We start from the raw sequence: 17,321 nt of genomic DNA, 5'->3' as shown, positions 1-17,321 counted from the left end.
TCACCAATAAAATACGGGGGGAGGACTCGGCTAGATTCACGGCCACATCTCTCCATCCCAGTCCCGGCATCATATTGGGCTTGCTTTGGTGCTTTCTACTACTAGCAAGATAAACCCATCACAGTAGTAGATACATTCACCAAACAGTGGTCAGAACCACAGGAGAGGTGGATAAAGTCCAAGTTCTTTGGCTGCGTTGCAGACGGGTGGATCTCTCCTCGAGCACAATGGCCTTACATGGCTGGAGGAGGTTTATGTTACACCTGCATAGTTGAAGCTAAGTACTTGAAATGTATTGTTATAAATATCTGGCTCGTCAAGGAAAGGCAATGTAGTAGGACACATTTCAGGCTCTCTGCACCATACTGAAGCAAGTAAAGGATTTTCAGCCACAGTGCTCAGGTGGCTGAAGGTTCACAATCATGATTTTTTTTTTTTAAGGGACATATCTTGTCCCAATTTAAATCCAGGCAACCCCCTTGAGCTTTATGAAACAAAGCAGCTAATAGATTGGTGGTGATGCCCCCACACATGAATATATTATCCTTGTGAAGAAATGTACTACCCCTTTAAGGGACAGGCTGGAACCTACAGCTAGGACAGCCTGGGGTGTAATCAAGAAGACCCTGCTCCACCCTAGGGCTGGGCTAGATAAACAGAAAAGAAACAAGAGAGAGGGAAGTAGAAACTGTGCATGTGATAACAGGTGTTGGTTGTTTTCTCTCAGGCTAGTCGGTGTCCTGGAGCTTAACTAGAGGCTTTGTTTATGGATTTAAATTTTGAAGTTGAAACAGGTTCTGAGGTGAGGACCTTATGGGCGGGTTTTAATTGAATTACTCCTGTCCTGAAGCCTTGATAAAAGAGAACTTTATGTTGTTAGTGTGTGTTAGCTCCCCTCCGGGTGTTAAAGCAAACCTATGCCCCCCCCCCCCCCCCCATCAAGGGAAATGAAGGCACTGCTGCAGTACCAAACTGAGCCACAAGGTGATGTACAGGGACTGCCTGCACCTCCATAAGCATATACTCACATAGCTCACTATTAACATTAATATGTTCACTGCGGGGGAAAAAAACAATACAATACAGTTGAATTTTTCCTGCACTTTACCTGTTTTCTCAATATTTTTCAGTAGATGATCAAGTAGGGTGGCTGCTTCAAACACCTCGCCCCGCACCCCCAGGGGAGAAGAGCAACAGCAGCCTGAGATACACACAAATGTTTTAATGACTAGCTCACAAAGAACATTAAAACAAACCTTTAAAGCCTCCAAATATCGCTACGATCATGAACTTTGAGGATTTATGAATGTTTATCTATGTACTTATAAACAACCCCCCCCCAATCGCCCACTTGGTTTCTGAGCACTTTACAAAACACTGGAATTTATCCTCTGGCACTCCTATCTCACAGGAGTGCCAGTGAGATAGGTTGGTACTATCCCCATTTTAGAGGAGCACTGCGAGAGTTGAAAGTGACATCCCAAGGTCACACACTAAGTCTTTGTGAGAGCAGAACCCAGATCTCCTAAGCCCCAGGCCTGTGTCTTTACCATTAGAGCATCCTTCCTCCCTTAACGAAGGCTTGTATACTATTTTATCCTCTGCTTCATTTATTTTTTTCAACAATTTCAGGTTTTGGAAATATATGAATTTCATGTACAGTGCACTCGACATACTATGCTGTGTCAAGCTTTTAAATAAAAATATTTTTCAGCTAGCAACGTTTGCTTGGTTCATTTTAACCACTTTATGAAAACAGTACACGTCACAAAGAGCAGTCAGACAGGGGGGTGCACCTGTCTTTTTGGGGGAGGTTGAGGTCCTTTGGTCTTGTACCTCAACACATCTAAAGGGTGCAGTTCCCCTGCTGCTTCAAAGAGGTGTTTCTCTATTTCCCCCTAACCCCCAGAGAAGTGTTTGCATAGTGTGAAATCTTCCCAGTCTTCTCCATGCCTACAGAAGAGCCAAACCTCAGCAGAACCACAGTGTGGCGATGGTCAGATAGGTACGGTTGAAGAGGAGGAACATAAGAATGGCCTTACTGGGTCAGACCAATGGTCCATCTAGCCCAGTATCCTGACTTCTGACAGCAGCCAATGCCATGTGCTTCAGAGGGAATATACAGAACATGCAATCATCAAGTGATCCATCCCGTCATCCACTCCCAGCTTCTGGTTGGGGTTTGTAGATTTCCCCTTAATGAGTATGGAAGATCTATAGATTCCCAAGGTCTCCCCCTTCTGCTGCTCCCACATGCCCCACAAATTAAGCAGTCAGAAGAAAAACGCAAATTAAATTTGTTCTGTCAAGATAAACTTCACTGTGCCAACAAACACTGCTACTGGACACACTGGTGCAAATATATTCATTTAGTTAGGAATTTGCAGCTAAGAGGACTAGAATCAGACGTTGAAGATGGCTGCTTAAATGGGTTTATTGGGGCTAAGATACAAATATTCAGAAAGGTATGAAAATGTGGTTACAAGTGGCAGCTGAGACCACTTTCTACTTTATCTCTTGGCCTGCAATAAGAACTTGCATAACTCAAACCACACTCATCCATCTATGCCGGGCTGTTTGGGATGCACTGACCCCTTATAGATCATCCCACTACTAGCTTTCCATTACCATGAGACTTGGGTGATTTGCTCCTACATTCTGCTCCCCCCCACAAACAGATTTTGATTTGAGATACTGATTTGCCTTTCACCTCGTATACATTAAGGCAACGCAAAATCTTTCCTGGGAGAACCTTGCCAAAGCTGTTTAGGATTGATTTTTTTTAAACTCAGATTATCATCAGGTATGTGGCCAATATGTGAATACCTAAAATGGGAAATTTAATAAAAATATTCAGACAGGTTCTTTTAAACACATTATAGATATTTTATATTTTTCTTACTGCACTTTTACAATTTTCACAAATATCAAAACCCATGTGTACATGTTCACTTTGCAACAGGGAATGAATGTACAGTTCCAAAAGAGCAGGTATTTCAAAACAACAATTTGGAAGTGTAAACACAATATGTAAGATATCCACCTCACAATGTAGGTGCTGTTCAGTAGAAGTTGAGGTAACACCATATTGCATTAACTCTGTATAAATGTTTTCGCTTAGCTGAGAAGATTTAACACCTTTAGCCTGTCACCCATTCAGTTCTCCATTCCCAAAATGTTATACAAACATACAATAAATACATTTCTGATTTTAAAGGACACTTCAACGAGTCATGAGAATTTACAGTACAGTACATTTAAGTTCAAGTGCAAAACATAACTAGTGGCTAGTTATTAACATTTAATTGTACTCTCTTTGTGGTGCTGCTCCCAGGCACCAATGTGTGCGCTTGACCTCAGCCCCATAGGCCTTGCTAAGGCATGTGCGAGGATAGCAGGGGAGGCCTTAGTTCATCCAACTGGGGATCAAAGGGTCTGGAATTTCCACTCACCGCTTCATTCTAAACCATCATTCTTCTCTTCCTCCCTCACACCCAGCTGTATCATGCCACCGGCTGTGCACTGAAGTCAAGTGAGGCAGCATGCACCTTCTGCAAGGAAGCCTGCTGAGCACGTGTCTGATTCCAAGACAGGCTGAGTACCTGCAGTTCCTAGTCACTTCAATGGAAGCTACATGGGCTCAGCCCCTCAGGATCAGTTCACGGATGTGAGACACTGGGACAAACACTGTCCTGACTTACACCCCATGCCAGCCCATTGATTTCAACCTTGAACCCAAGTTCTCCTCTCAGCAGCAATCTGTGTTATGAACCAGCCAGTGGGCTGGCTACAGTTAACATTGAAAAGCATGACTAGACATAACTCAAAATCTTCCAGTGTCTGACACTGTGTAAAACAAGTCTCTAAACATACGGTCAATTTAATCATGTTTCTTTATTTCGGAGGGTTTTGCTCATTGAAACTCCTGTTAACAGCATCTCCCCCTCCCTACCCCCAATCATTATGATTTACAGGCAATTCCCTCCCCAGGCACTTGAAGCTCTTATTATCTTCTATACATAACCACAGTAGGAACACTTAGTTCAACAATATTTAATATGATGAAATAAAAAATAAAATAAAAAGATATTTCCAGTGGACACACTCAATCAATCTCAAACTGCCCAATCTTGACCAAGGTCTGTGGTCTTGGGCATATCATCAAACCTAAAATTATACACACATACATTTAGCAAACACCCCGTTTAGTGAAGGGCTGTAAGCATACTGAGTTGATTTAACCTCACCTCCATTTGGTTTTTTCTAAAATGCCCTTTTCAAAAGTTTATGCCTTGACAAAGTAAACCTACCTCTCGGAAGAGCGTTAATGGCAGCTTTACTATTCAAAGATTCCACTTGGTGTCACTTTATCCATCACCACATTATAAAAACATTCTTGCTGAAGCTATTCAAGGTTTTTGAGAAGTCTTTGCAAAAGACTAGGCTGCACCTTTATTTATGTATTTACTTTGTCTAGTGTCTCTTAGTTTATTTAACTTTTCCAGGGAAATGCAATTTTTCTCCTAAAAAGAAAGACCATAGTGTTTTCTTCTCCAGTTTAGTTTCTCTGTGGGGAAAAATTAAATTTAAACTAATTGATCAAATAGGGGAAATTATATCAAGTGACTTAGTGTTTTTTTTTTCCCACATTACACAACTGTCAGTATAAGCTCCCCTTTCTCTACAGATTGCAAAGAATCTCATAACATTTGACCAAACTTTAGCAAAGCAACTGAGAATTTCTAAGGCAGTGAGATTCAGTCCCATTTCCTCTACCAAGCCTTCTAGACCTTTAGCTTCCCCTGCAATGTTGCTATTGTATATTGTCATATAAATGGTCTTAAATATTTAAAAGCTTGTGCTGCATCATGTGATGTGTCTGATTTCAAGACGTGCTGAGCGCCTGTAGTTCCTAGTCACATAAGGTGAAGGGCTCTTTTGAGCTCTTGTTCCACCATTTCCCAGCAGAGCAGCACGCTTTCATGCAGTGGATTTGATAAGACGAAGTCATCTTAGTGCCCTGCAGCAGCAGATGGAGCGTTACTGACAGAGGGAAGCTGATCCCACACTAAGGGGCTCTGGGTCAGTTTGGGAGTTCAGTGTCGCTGCAGGTATTGAACAATCTCTGGATTCATCATTTTCTCTCAGATTTGGGGGCTGTTCTGTTGGACTGGCTGCTGGAGCACTCTGATTCTCACTGGCTTTCTAAAGAGAGAGAACACATGCAAATGTAAGTGCATACTCTCATTACACTACCCTATGGGAAAATGCATTCAGACACATTCGGAAACTGTTCTTACACTGAATGCATGCAACACAGCAAGTGAACATAAAGCAGGAAAGCAATAAGATAGTAATGTTATCTACATATGAATGTAACAACAAGCAGAAAACTTACCTTCCATTTTTTTTCCTAACTGCACTTCCACAAGAAGCATGCAAAAAACAAACTCGCTATGTTTTAAGACAAAAACTATGAATAGTCTTCTACTGTATACAGACAATAATCATTATGAGTGCATTGTTTGCTAAAAACATACTTCATGCTCCCGTCTGCAAATCCACCTATATTTCCTTAACATTTTTTCTAAGTAAGGTATTTCTCAGAGCCACTGAGTGACAGCACTTTTGCAGTAAAAGCACATAAATTTCATCCAATTTACTTAGCAATAGGCCTTTTCTTAGTAATAACGGTTAGGTCAGTGATTCAAGCAGGCAATTCTCTGGTTCAGTCAAGAAGAAAATAGTTAAGAACAATTTTCTAAAAGGCTCAGTGCACATTTTTAAAAGCGTTCCCAGATTATGTGATCTTATTTTAAAGACAAATGCTAGCTGCATTCCCTGAGGGCCAAAGACAAAAAAAGTCTTGTACAATATTAGTACTACAACATCTTCTAACCTCATGATTTATCTTGGAAGATTTGTTTTGTATCAAGTAATTAGAGTGGTGAGCATGCTCTTTCCTTGAAGGATTACTATAAGCAAGCAGTAATGTGAAATGAGGAGGAACCAAAGTTTTTCTGTCATTAATCCCCTTTTCTATGCTCAAGTTTCTCCTTCAAATGACCAACTTTCATGTGAATTCATTTAGGAATGCCATTTAAAATGTTTAACAAGATAGCTAGGCAGCCTTTTCTGGGTTTAGTGTTTTGTTAAATTCAGGCTAAAAGAAAAAGGTGAAATAAAGCAACAGCAATGCATAGGAAGTTTGTTTTTTAATTTTTAGAATTAAAATGTGGGTGTGTTCTTTTGAAAGCAGGCAATTTCTCCAAGGAGCTGAAATGATTAAATATATCTTTAGCTTCATGGAGCTGAGATGCATCATGTGTGTGGAATACTGCTTCATTCTGGGTCTACACTAGTTTTTAAATACCAAAATTTTACATACAATACAGTGGGAAAAGAAGCTATGCTTTGCAGGTGCTTAAGTGTCTTCTTGTCGTGATAGGGTTGAATGCTCATTGGCCATCTTTTATTCACACTCCGGAAGACCGAGATCATTGAAACTGGCCAGTTGCAGAACAGCAGACTGCCCTGATACGAGTGCAACCAGCCAGGGGAGAGAGGAAACATTAAGAGTCATATTTAACCTAATTTTAAAATTTGGATTTGGTTGAGCAAGAAATACGTTTTTGGATGTCTGACCCTAAAAACACAGGCCTTAATGAGAGACAGTGGGGCATTGCATGGGTGCAAAGATATACCAGTGCAGATCCAACTGCAGGATTGGGGCCTTAATAAAACAATTTTCTCCCAACAAAGATTCGTTGTTCCCATAAATGCTAACAATCCTATCTAAGGAATGGTCCTCAGTTCTATCAGTCACGTGTGGAGTAGATAATGCGATGCCCAACATTTAATAGCATTAATAAAAAGGCTCCATGAGTAGCTGCATGAAGTTATGAGAGGGGGAAAGAGGTTATTAAGAGACCATGTTCCTGAAGATGGCAGAGAGTTATAGGAGGCAATAAAAGACTTGAGAGTCCTTCCTAATTGCTCAAGTCATTTACTGAGAGTATCTCCAACATTATGAACATTTGTTGATTCTCTCTCCTAGAGCTTACCACAAACAATAAACCAGTTTTCTTGCCCTGGGAAGTATGGCAGATTCTGTGTGACTGCCATTCTCCAATTGATGCCACCAACAGGGCTGGGCTTATATTAATAATTGCTTAAGAGAAGACTGATGGAAAATTGCTTGGGCAAGTGGCATGTGTAGAGAGTAACACTACAGCATTGTGTCAATGAGGATTTCATTGTCATTCAAAAGGAGACATTTGATTTTTCCAAGATGTGTGTGTCTGAAATTCTTCTTGTATAAACAGACATTCTAGAGTCATTTCAATATGGATGCTCACTCTCCCTGAGGCATGCAAGTTAGTCTCATCAAAGCTAATGCAAGCTCAGCATGCATACTGAGAAGGGAATATATGCGTAGGGATGTTTACAAGAATGTAGGCCAATGGGGGAGAAGGGAGACAGCTGGTGAAGTTGGGATTTATTCAAATGTTGCTTTGCCACATCTGCAAAGTCATGTCCAAAATCATCACCTTCCAAAGGTAGGACTGGTGGAAATGACATTTGGGTGCATATAGGATGGCAAATATGCAAGGGGGAAACTGCACCACTCCTTCCCCAGGCAGACAGGAAGTTTATTACCCACACTGTTTTAAAAACCAGCATTGACAGCAGCAGCACAAGTTTCCCTACATTGCCTCACCAACAACCACTGTGCTCCAACTCCGTTCTGGAGGGAGCACCCCAAAAGATCGGATGATAGTCCAGTCTCTGAGTCCGTCCAATCCTTGGCCCCTCTGCCAAGATTCCTAATAAGGGTGCTGGGGGATTCTGTAATGTGAACACTGGAAAACAACAACTCATTTCACACAGGCCACAGAACAGCTCTCAAGTCGTAGTCACTTTCAGTCACCACAAGCCCAGGCCAAGCTCCAGTGGGTGAAGGGCTTCATATTCCATTATTAATTCGCTGGGGTGCCCATTTCCACCATAGTTTGGATGTTTGGCAATTCTCACTCCCCCCATGCCTCCAGGCTAATCTCTAAAAGGAAACATTTAATTAAAACGGGAAAAAAAAAAAAAAAAAAAAAAAGATAGACAGGCATGTTACACCTTAATAATTATGCAACTTTGTTAATGCTCACCCTGAAGCCACAAAAGTTCTGCAAGTACACAAATGTGTTCAAACTAATATGAAAACACTGTCAATTTAAGAGGCAATCCCAGTATATCCCACCTTGTCATGACAAAGGGTAAGAGGAGAAAGTGGAAATTAGACTATAAGTAGCAGAAAGATCTGCTCAAATGAATTACTGAACACTCCCCCTGTATCATACACATGCAGCAACTGTATTTGTTACTATTGTTCAACTATTGCTTTACACAACTCCAAGTTTCTGATATATTGATGGAGAATGCTTGCCAGATATTAATAATGTTATGGTGCTGTAGATTATATTTGGTCTTAAAACCTTCGGCAGGATATTTTTAGGTTAACATTAATGGTGATATGAACATTGTGTATTAAGAGCGGGTTACCTGCAAAGGCTGGTTTTCAGGCATCAGATTGCTTTTAGACAGCTGTACCATCTCCTTTATTTGATAGACAGCGTAAGCCAGAGTAACCCAGGGAGAAGAACTGATCCCCCATGCAGGCTTGTTCACATCTTCCTGTTCTTCTTGGTGCTTCGTTTTCTTGGGAGGAAGTCTGGGCTCAGTTCGAGGCATGATATCTTCTGACTGTTGATGTATGAGGTCGATGGTTGCTATGGGAACAGGGCTGGAAGGCACTGGGATCCTTTCTGCCAGCATTGTCTTCTCTGAAGTATAGGGCAACATAATCATCAATGAAGTCAGTGATCATTACAAGGAAATTGAGAATCAAAGCACTGAACATGAACATACACAAACATGCTTTGCAACACACTAAGAATTACTCTGTTCCCTAACTGTGATTCAAGGACCTCTTGATACCAACTGGCAGTGGGTACAAGGATTCCTCTGGGCTCACCAAAAGAATGTCATGTAAGGTCTCTAATGAAAGCCCGTGTCACACTGGTCATCAAATAATCATTGTGAGATGTATGTTTGGAAAATATGCAGAGTTATGCATATACACTAAAAATTATGTTCTTTTAGGTCTGCAAGTTCAGACAGACCACCAAAAGGTAATCCACAAGTCCAGGGAGTGTTCAGTGGAGCAGAGGCTGCACACTCCAGAGGGAGGATTCGTGGGTTGGTGGGCACTTATCTCTAACATGTACAGAGACAGAGAGGCCTGTGGAGCCTGGAAGCCAGTGCTTGCGTTGCCAGAGGCTGGTGGCTTCAGAGAGCTGAGCCCCAGGCAGCACAGAAAAAGCTCCCTCATCCTAAGGGCAGGTGGTGGTGAGGTGCCTCATCACCCTGGCAGTAAGAATTACACTGTTCCCTCCCTAACACACACTTCTATTGTACATACACAGTTAAGAATGTGGCTCTATCACAGTTTTACTTTTGATTTGAAAAGGACTGTTTTCAATCTGGGCATCATACATACAGAAGAGCTGCACCTGTAACCTCAGTGACAAGTGTCAGACACATAACAGCAGAGAGGCCACCAAGCACATCAATCACCTACGAGCTGCCCAGGAAAGCTACTCCAGCCTTGACCTGGATTCACGTCTCTCTGCAGCACTGCTGCACCAAGGCATGCAGGTTTCCAGGAATCGGTTTTTGTTTCAGTATATGTTTGTATTTCCATGTTAAGTGCAATTTAATAAGGCTTTTGAACAAAATAGTAAACTTTACTCTTTACACCCAACTCTTTCCTTGTGACTGACCATTCATAGTTATAACCACCAGGCATCATGTGATGAAATTCTGTGGCCTGTGTTATACAGGATATCAGACTAGATGATCATGATAGTGTCTTCTGACTTTAAATTTATGCATTTACTGTTCTTCTGATGGACAGACCAGAGAAACCTCTTCCCCAGGAAGTTACAGAGAAATTAGGGAGTTGGTGACAACAAAGGAAACCCAAGCATCTGTCATGGTGGTTTTGGCTACAAGCAGCCAGTTCTAACACAGGATAGAAATGATCCACTTTCCCCTCAGTTCTTATAGGTGACATGATGCTGTTTCAGACCAAGATGGTTTTAACAATTGCCTGGAAATATCTGATCAATGCAGTGATTTATTGCCTAACAAACTGTGCCCTAAAGATTCTGGATTGCTGCAGAACATTTTTTTTTTATATATGTTCTGCAGCGATCCAGAATATATTTTATTTTATTTTATATATATATAAAAAATAAGTAGGCTAGATTTTTAAAGCAATAGTTCTGTGTCATGTAAAACAGCCTAGAGATGACATATACTAATTTTTCCTCAGACATTTTCAAAAGAAAGCTTAAATAAAATACAAACAAGTAAAATACTTAAGGCACTGCTATGGCACACAATTAATCACATGCTTAGCTATACTCATGTGAGTAATCCCATTTAAATCAATGAGACTATTACAATGCTTAAAGTTAGGCTTACATTTAAGTGGATGCAAGATTTATGTTTAAGATTTACAAACAAGTACACAGATGCAGAAGGAAAAAGAATAATTGGAATATTAAATTCTAGAGAACTATGTCCCAAGAGAAAAATATGAATCCATTTGGGAGGTTCACACATGTACTCCATATGCAACAAACAGCGATTATCCCGTCCAAGTTTCTCTTTTGTGCCATTATCACTTGAACACAGGTGGAAAAAATTAAGGCAAAACAAATATTTGAACGTTCTTAAACCCAGGCAACTCAAGAACTATTGAAGGACAACCCTTGTATTTTTAGGATAAAGAAAAATGAACTTCAGATCTACCTAGGTTTTAGTATGGAATAAAAATAACATTTGGGTAAAAGACACTAAATGTTTGCTTATTATTTTTCATCTCTATGAAACAGGTTTATTCTCTGTCTGTAAAAATAATAATATATAGGATTAATGAAAAAAATAATGTCACAGCTCCTGTGGAATGATTCTGGGCTAGTTTTCCTGTATTATGACCAAATATCTCAAATATCACACAGTGTCTTGAGTTAAGAGCATAGGAACAGTCTTGGTCTCATTGACCTGAGTATTTACCTTCTTTTTCATCAGGAACAGCTAGCCACTGGATTAATGCGAAGAGTAGCAGGATTACTAAACAGGCCATTCCTATCCCCCTGAATGTTGCAGCAGCCCCTGTAATGAGAATTATTTTTAGAGCATTTGTTTAGGTAATACAGGAAAAGACAGATATTGTGATGACTTCATTCGGCGCTTAAATTCCCATTAAACTTTCTTTTTATATGGCATCTCCATTGCTGGAGGCTTGCAACCATAGCAGCCCATTTTGTATGATCTTCTACTAATCTCCGTGTGGATGAGCAGTCCTTTTGATCTACTCCGGATACCACATCAGAGTCCATCCAAGATCAAACTCATTAGGTTATTTCCTGCCCCCTCCTGGCACTTTCAGCAGCAGGTTATTTTACATGGATTCTGAACAAATTATGTTTTCACTTCTCGATTGAGTGTGCAGAGGTTGCATGACAACCACACAATAGTGAACAGCCATTGGTCATCTCATGAAGGATTCATCCAGCTGCCTAGCTGAGGACAGGGCAGTGCTTAGGGGTGGATATGCTCACATAATACTAAAAATTCAAGGCATAATATTACAAACACATACACATATAATTATCAATGTACAAAGCTACATGTGTATAAATAGATTTTTTATGTGATTGAGTGTAACAAATATGGCTTCATTAGCAATACATTAAGTGTACATATGCTTTTAGTCTAGTTTTGCTGCACTACTAAGAAACTGCAATCACACTTAAATAAAATGTTTGCTTACCAAGATAGTTGACCAAAACCCCTCCGATCATAGCCCCACATCCTCTGCCCAGACCTAAGTGGAGACCTTGTAGAATCCCCTGAGCTGAAGTTCTTAATTCTGGAGGCACTGCAGCACTAAGATACGAAATACAAGCTGCCCATATGGCTGCATGGGTTACACCTATGGAGAGGAAACATTTTAGAAAGCACTAAGTATGCTGTCATGATCGGTTTTCATTTATTAGTTGACAGCAGCAGTTAAATGTCCTGGGAAGGAAGTGTTTATAATAAAGTACAAAAAAGTCAGCCATATTCCTCAGTCTTTCATGAAATAAAAAAAACTTTCAATTTTTTCCTGTGATGCCCAACCTGCCTAGAGATGTCAATTAATCGCAGTTAACTCACGCAATTAACTCAAAAAATTAATTGCATTTTTAAAAAATCACGATTAATCGTAAAATAGAATACTAAGTGAAATTTATTAAATATTTTTGATGTTTTTCTACATTTTCAAATATACGGCTTTCTATTACAATACAGAATACAAGTGCACAGTGCTCATTTTTTATTACAAAAATTTGCACTGTAAAAATAAGAAATAGTATTTTTCAATTTACCTCATACAAGTACTGTAGTGCAATCTCTTTATCGTGAAAGTGTAACTTACAAATGTAGATGATTTTTTTTTTGCTACATAACTGCTCTCAAAAACAAAACAACGCAAAACTTTAGAGCCTACAAGTCCGTTCAGTCCTACTTCTTGTTCAGCCAATCTCTCAGACAAATAAGTCTGGTTACAATTGCAGGAAATAATGCTGCCCACTTCTTGTTTACATCACCTGAAAGTGAGAACAGGCGTTCGCATGGCACTTTTGTAGTCGGCGTTGCAAGGTATTTACATGCCAGATATGCTAAACATTCATATGTCCCTTCATGCTTCGGCCACCATTCCAGAGGACATGCAGACACTTGTTAAAAAAATAATGCATTAATTAAATTTGTGACTGAACTCCTGGGGGAGAATTGTATGTCTCCTGTTCTGTTTTACCCACATTCTGCCATATATTTCATGTTATAGCAGTCCCAGATGATAATCCATCACGTTTGTTTTAAGAGTACTTTCACAGCAGATTTGACAAAACGCAAAGAAAGTACCAATGTGAGATTTCTAAAAAGAGCTACAGCACCCAACCCAAGGTTTAAGAATCTGAAGTGCCATCCAAAATCTCAGAGGGATGAGGTGTGGAGCATGCTTTCAGAAGTCTTAAAAGAGCAACACTCAGATTCGGAAACTACAGAACTCGAACCACCAAAAAAGAAAATCAACCTTCTGTTGATGGCATCTGACTCAGATGATGAAATGAACATGCGTCAGTCCGCTCTGCTTTGGATTGTTATCGAGCAGAATCCATTATCAGCATCCATCTGAAATGGTGGTTGAAGATGAAGGGACATATGAAACTTTAGCATATCTTGCATGTAAATATCTTGCAACCAGGGCCGTACTTAGGCATATGTGGCTGCCTAGGGCACCCGAAAATTTGGGACACCCTGGGTCTTAGTGTCCATCCTCCCACCTCTTCCTATCCTTGTTCTGACCCTTCCTGCAGGCTCCCACAGCTAGCCTGGTGAGTCTGCCTCCCTAGGGGATCTAGTAACTTAAAATGAAAAAGCCTTCCAGACCTATTAGCACAACACTGAAACTGTTAAAGAGCCATTCAAGGGGTAACGAAGCCATTTAACAGGCATTTGCCAACCCCTAGGTACAGACGCTCCCTGGGTTACGCAAACCCGACTTACGGAAATCCGGACTTACGAAAAAAGTTCTGTACGCTTTTTTTTTTTTGTGCGCGTGCACAATAGTCAAAGATACGGTCCTGACTTACGCAAAATTCAACGTATGCAATGCGATCTGGAATGGACCACTGCCTAAGTTGGGGAGCTTCTGTATATATTGTCAGTTTCTGAACTTACTGACAAAAACAGTTGTGCATTACTGTAATATTTACTCAGAACATGTTAGTCTACAGGACCTTAGTTTAAAATTTGCTTTAAAAATATTTCATTAAAAGATTACTGAAGATTATAAAATCACATCTCTAAAAAAATTCTTGCATAGATTATTAGATGTACAATCTCCGTATTCATCTTTAGCCTTAAATGCTTGGATCTTCAGACATAGTTTTTGAAATAAATCCTTCAAAGGACCATCCTTATCTAAAATACACATTTAATTTTAATTACTATAGTACACAAAACTTGCTTCCAAAGTCTTCTGTCCTTTCTGTCCATCCCTATCTCCCTTCACCCCTCTGTTGAAGAGCCCTTAAAGGGACAACACCCCTTTCCTTCCAGATAGCTGGACAAATGAGTTTCCCTTTCTTTACTGCTGACTATTTGATGAACTAGTTTTAAGAGAACCCTCTAGCAAAATCAGTACTTAGTAAGATATAAAATCCTTTGTTATGCCTAAAATCTTTGGAAACATATTTTTTAAAGTTGGTGAAATTTCATAAACACGTCTATTGTTACGGAGTTCACACAAAGTATATTAGTGTTCCCTTTTTCTAAAAGTAATGAATATTGTTTTGAACACACTAAACCTCTGTGACTGATTATTTTAAATTAATGTCTTTGTTTCAGTGAGTCAAATATGTACTAATCTGGAATGATTACTTTATGAAGGCTTAAAAGTACATTTAAAATATAAAATCAATTTAGAAAAACTAATTAAGAAAATGTAAAACAGAGAAGAGCTGCATCATGTATTCCATAATATTTAATGTTGTATGCAGCAAGATAGCTGACTTGCCCTTACTACAAAGTTTTTGCAAATAAATCTCTGACAAACTTCAGGGCATATCAAAATACCTGCAACTGACATTTTTTATTCCCAAGTTTAGTGCTTTTAATTAGGTACCTTCTGCATATGCAGTCTTCACCATCTGGCATGCAGTGGAAAACATCCTCCATTTTCTTTAAAAAAAAAAAAAAACACTTCTGCAATTTCTTTGGGTTCAGGGATTTGGCTGGAAGGGGGTGGCAAGAGAGGAGGGAGACAGTGGGGAGAGGGCGGGGCCTGGGGCGGAGCAGGAGTGGAATATGGGTGGGGCCACAGGCAGAAGAGGTGGGCTGGGGAGCCTAGTATCTTTGCTGCCTCCCCCCTCCCCCCTACCCCTCTGGGCTGCGAGCCCAGGCTGCTGTCCGGCATAGTGGCACCTGTTTAATAATACTGCGTAGGGCCCCATAAATCCTAAGGACGGCCCTGCTTGCGACGCTGGCTAGAACAGTGCCATGTGATCGCCTGTTTTCACTTTCAGGTGACATTGTAAACAAGAACCAGGCAGCATTATCTCCTGCAAATTGTAATCAACTTGTTTGTCTGAGCAATTAGCTGAACAAGAAGTAGGACCGAGTGGACTTGTGGCCTCTAAAGTTTTCCATTGTTTTGTTTTTGAATGCAGTTATTTTTTGTACATAATTCCACATTTGTAAGTTCAACTTTCATGATACACAGATTGCACTACAGTACTTGTATTAGTTGAATTGAAAAATAATATTTCTTTTGTTTTTTACAGTGCAAACATTTAAATAAAAAATAAAGTGAACACTGTACACTTCGTATTCCATGTTGTAATTGAAATCAATATATTTGAAAATGTAGAAAACATCCAAAAATATTTAAATAAATGGTATTCTATTATTAAACAGCGCAATTAATCGCGACTAATTTTTTTTTTTTTATCACTGGACAGCCCTAGCAACAACCCATCTTTCTGTCAATAGCTCCTCCTCCTCATGAAAGTAGCTGGGGGCTTCACAAACCCTAAGACTGACAATGTGATTGCCCATAAGCTATGAGCCAATGTTAAATGAAATAAATTAATGGAGATATCCCATCTCCTACAACTGCAAGGGACCTTGAAAGGTCATCGAAGTCCAGCCCCCTGCCTTCACTAGCAGGACCAAGTGACCCCCTGAAGGATTGAACTCACAATGCTCAAACCACTGAGCTATCCCTCCCCTAATGTTTCTTAGGCTACGTTTGCAATACTGAGCCTGCGCAGGGATAGCTATAGCTGCCAGCACAGCCTTGTAGTTTAGACGCAGCGAACACCTACAGTACAAGGCGTTCTGCGAGGGTAGGAACACCACCTCCCTAAACAACGTTAGCGATGCCAACAGAAGCCTTCTTCTGTTGGCATAGCGGCATCTACACTGGGGTGCTGTCAGTCTGGCTCTACTGTTGGGGGTATGGTTTTTTCACACCCCATGACTGACACAGTTATGCTGATATATGTTTTAAATGTAGAAAGGCCTTAACATTACTGCCACACTGGAAGGAGTTCAAAGGCTAATCCTTATATGTACACCGACATACCACTATGGATATCAAACTGTTTAAAAAAAATAAAATAAAAGCATGTTCTAGGAACCATCTCAAAATCAATTCTTTCCAAACTCTTGGCACTACTCACTTTGCATTTGCACTTGGCTTTGGGAGATCTTGGCTGACAGACCACAGAGGTTCCTCAGAGTTAGGCAAGATACAGTAAGCTTTGCTTATGCTGTTTTGAGTCAGACGCAACAGGATTTCTCCCACTGTTGTAAGTCTGCTTTGACTAAGCATGCCATTACAAAACAGTTTTGCCCACCGGCTGTCAGACATCACCAGTTTCCATTGCTAACAGTGGTAGAGGTCCTTTCAGATATCAATAATGCATATGCATTTGAGGCACTCTTGGCTAATCAAATTATAATACATTTTGAGTGCCTTTATTTTTTTTCTTACCATGGAAAAACAGAATATGCAGAGACAATTTTGCCTAAGGCAGAACATAGTGGTCAGATGTCATGGAGCAAGAAAAAATAAAAATAAAAAAAAAGCAATCATCGGCTGGCAGGGAGAGGGGAAGGTTGCTATCTGCAGCCTCAATTTGAAATCCTGACTTTGGGGCAAGAGGCAAGAATAAAACGGCAATTTTGTAGAGAGTTACATGGTGAACACACCTGAAGCTATTTTACTGTGGTTCTGCTTTAAAAAACCCTCATGGATTGGGTGGTGATATTTTTTCGAGGTTGGGTGGAATTAAATATTGTCACAGCTCATCCCCTGACTAGCCATTGCTAGCATTTGTCCAATTGCCAGTTTAGAAAAATGGTTTGGAGAATGGATGATTTAACTAACAAGGATCAGTCCCATGTACCTGATTTATTAACCAACATCAGGGAGAGACAGTTCAGTTCTGCAATTGCTGATCAGTGTAGACTGAACAGCCACATAAACTAAATTAAATAAGATAAAAGTAACAAACCTGTAGGTTGCATACTAACATACGAAATTCCACAGTATTCATTTAATGAATGGCAATATACTGGAATTGATCTTCTGGTCAGGAGCCTATTTGATGGCTAAAAAGTTCTATGTTTATTTTTCACTCTCT

At 40.1% G+C, this 17,321-nt stretch overlaps 1 protein-coding gene across 2 annotated transcripts in view; it reads right to left on the bottom strand.

Moving 5' to 3' along the window:
- Window positions 1-2,865: 2,865 nt before the first annotated feature.
- Window positions 2,866-17,321, bottom strand: part of MFSD6 (major facilitator superfamily domain containing 6) — a 41,470-nt gene continuing 27,014 nt past the window's right edge. Inside the window, exons 4-8 of one of the 2 annotated variants that reach the window (XM_034786017.1) lie at window positions 11,897-12,058; window positions 11,137-11,235; window positions 8,557-8,837; window positions 5,399-5,417; window positions 5,064-5,205 (exon numbers count right to left, since the gene is read on the bottom strand). In XM_034786017.1, coding sequence (XP_034641908.1) covers window positions 5,195-5,205; window positions 5,399-5,417; window positions 8,557-8,837; window positions 11,137-11,235; window positions 11,897-12,058 — 572 coding nt within the window. In that variant the 3' untranslated portion in view covers window positions 5,064-5,194. Of the gene's footprint in view, window positions 5,206-5,398; window positions 5,418-8,556; window positions 8,838-11,136; window positions 11,236-11,896; window positions 12,059-17,321 lie in introns of both variants that reach the window. The other variant, XM_034786016.1, reaches the window with a different exon arrangement.

Source organism: Trachemys scripta, chromosome 11 (assembly GCF_013100865.1).
Source record: "Trachemys scripta elegans isolate TJP31775 chromosome 11, CAS_Tse_1.0, whole genome shotgun sequence".
Taxonomy (NCBI): domain Eukaryota; kingdom Metazoa; phylum Chordata; order Testudines; family Emydidae; genus Trachemys; species Trachemys scripta.
This window is presented reverse-complemented; position numbering and strand designations above follow the sequence as displayed.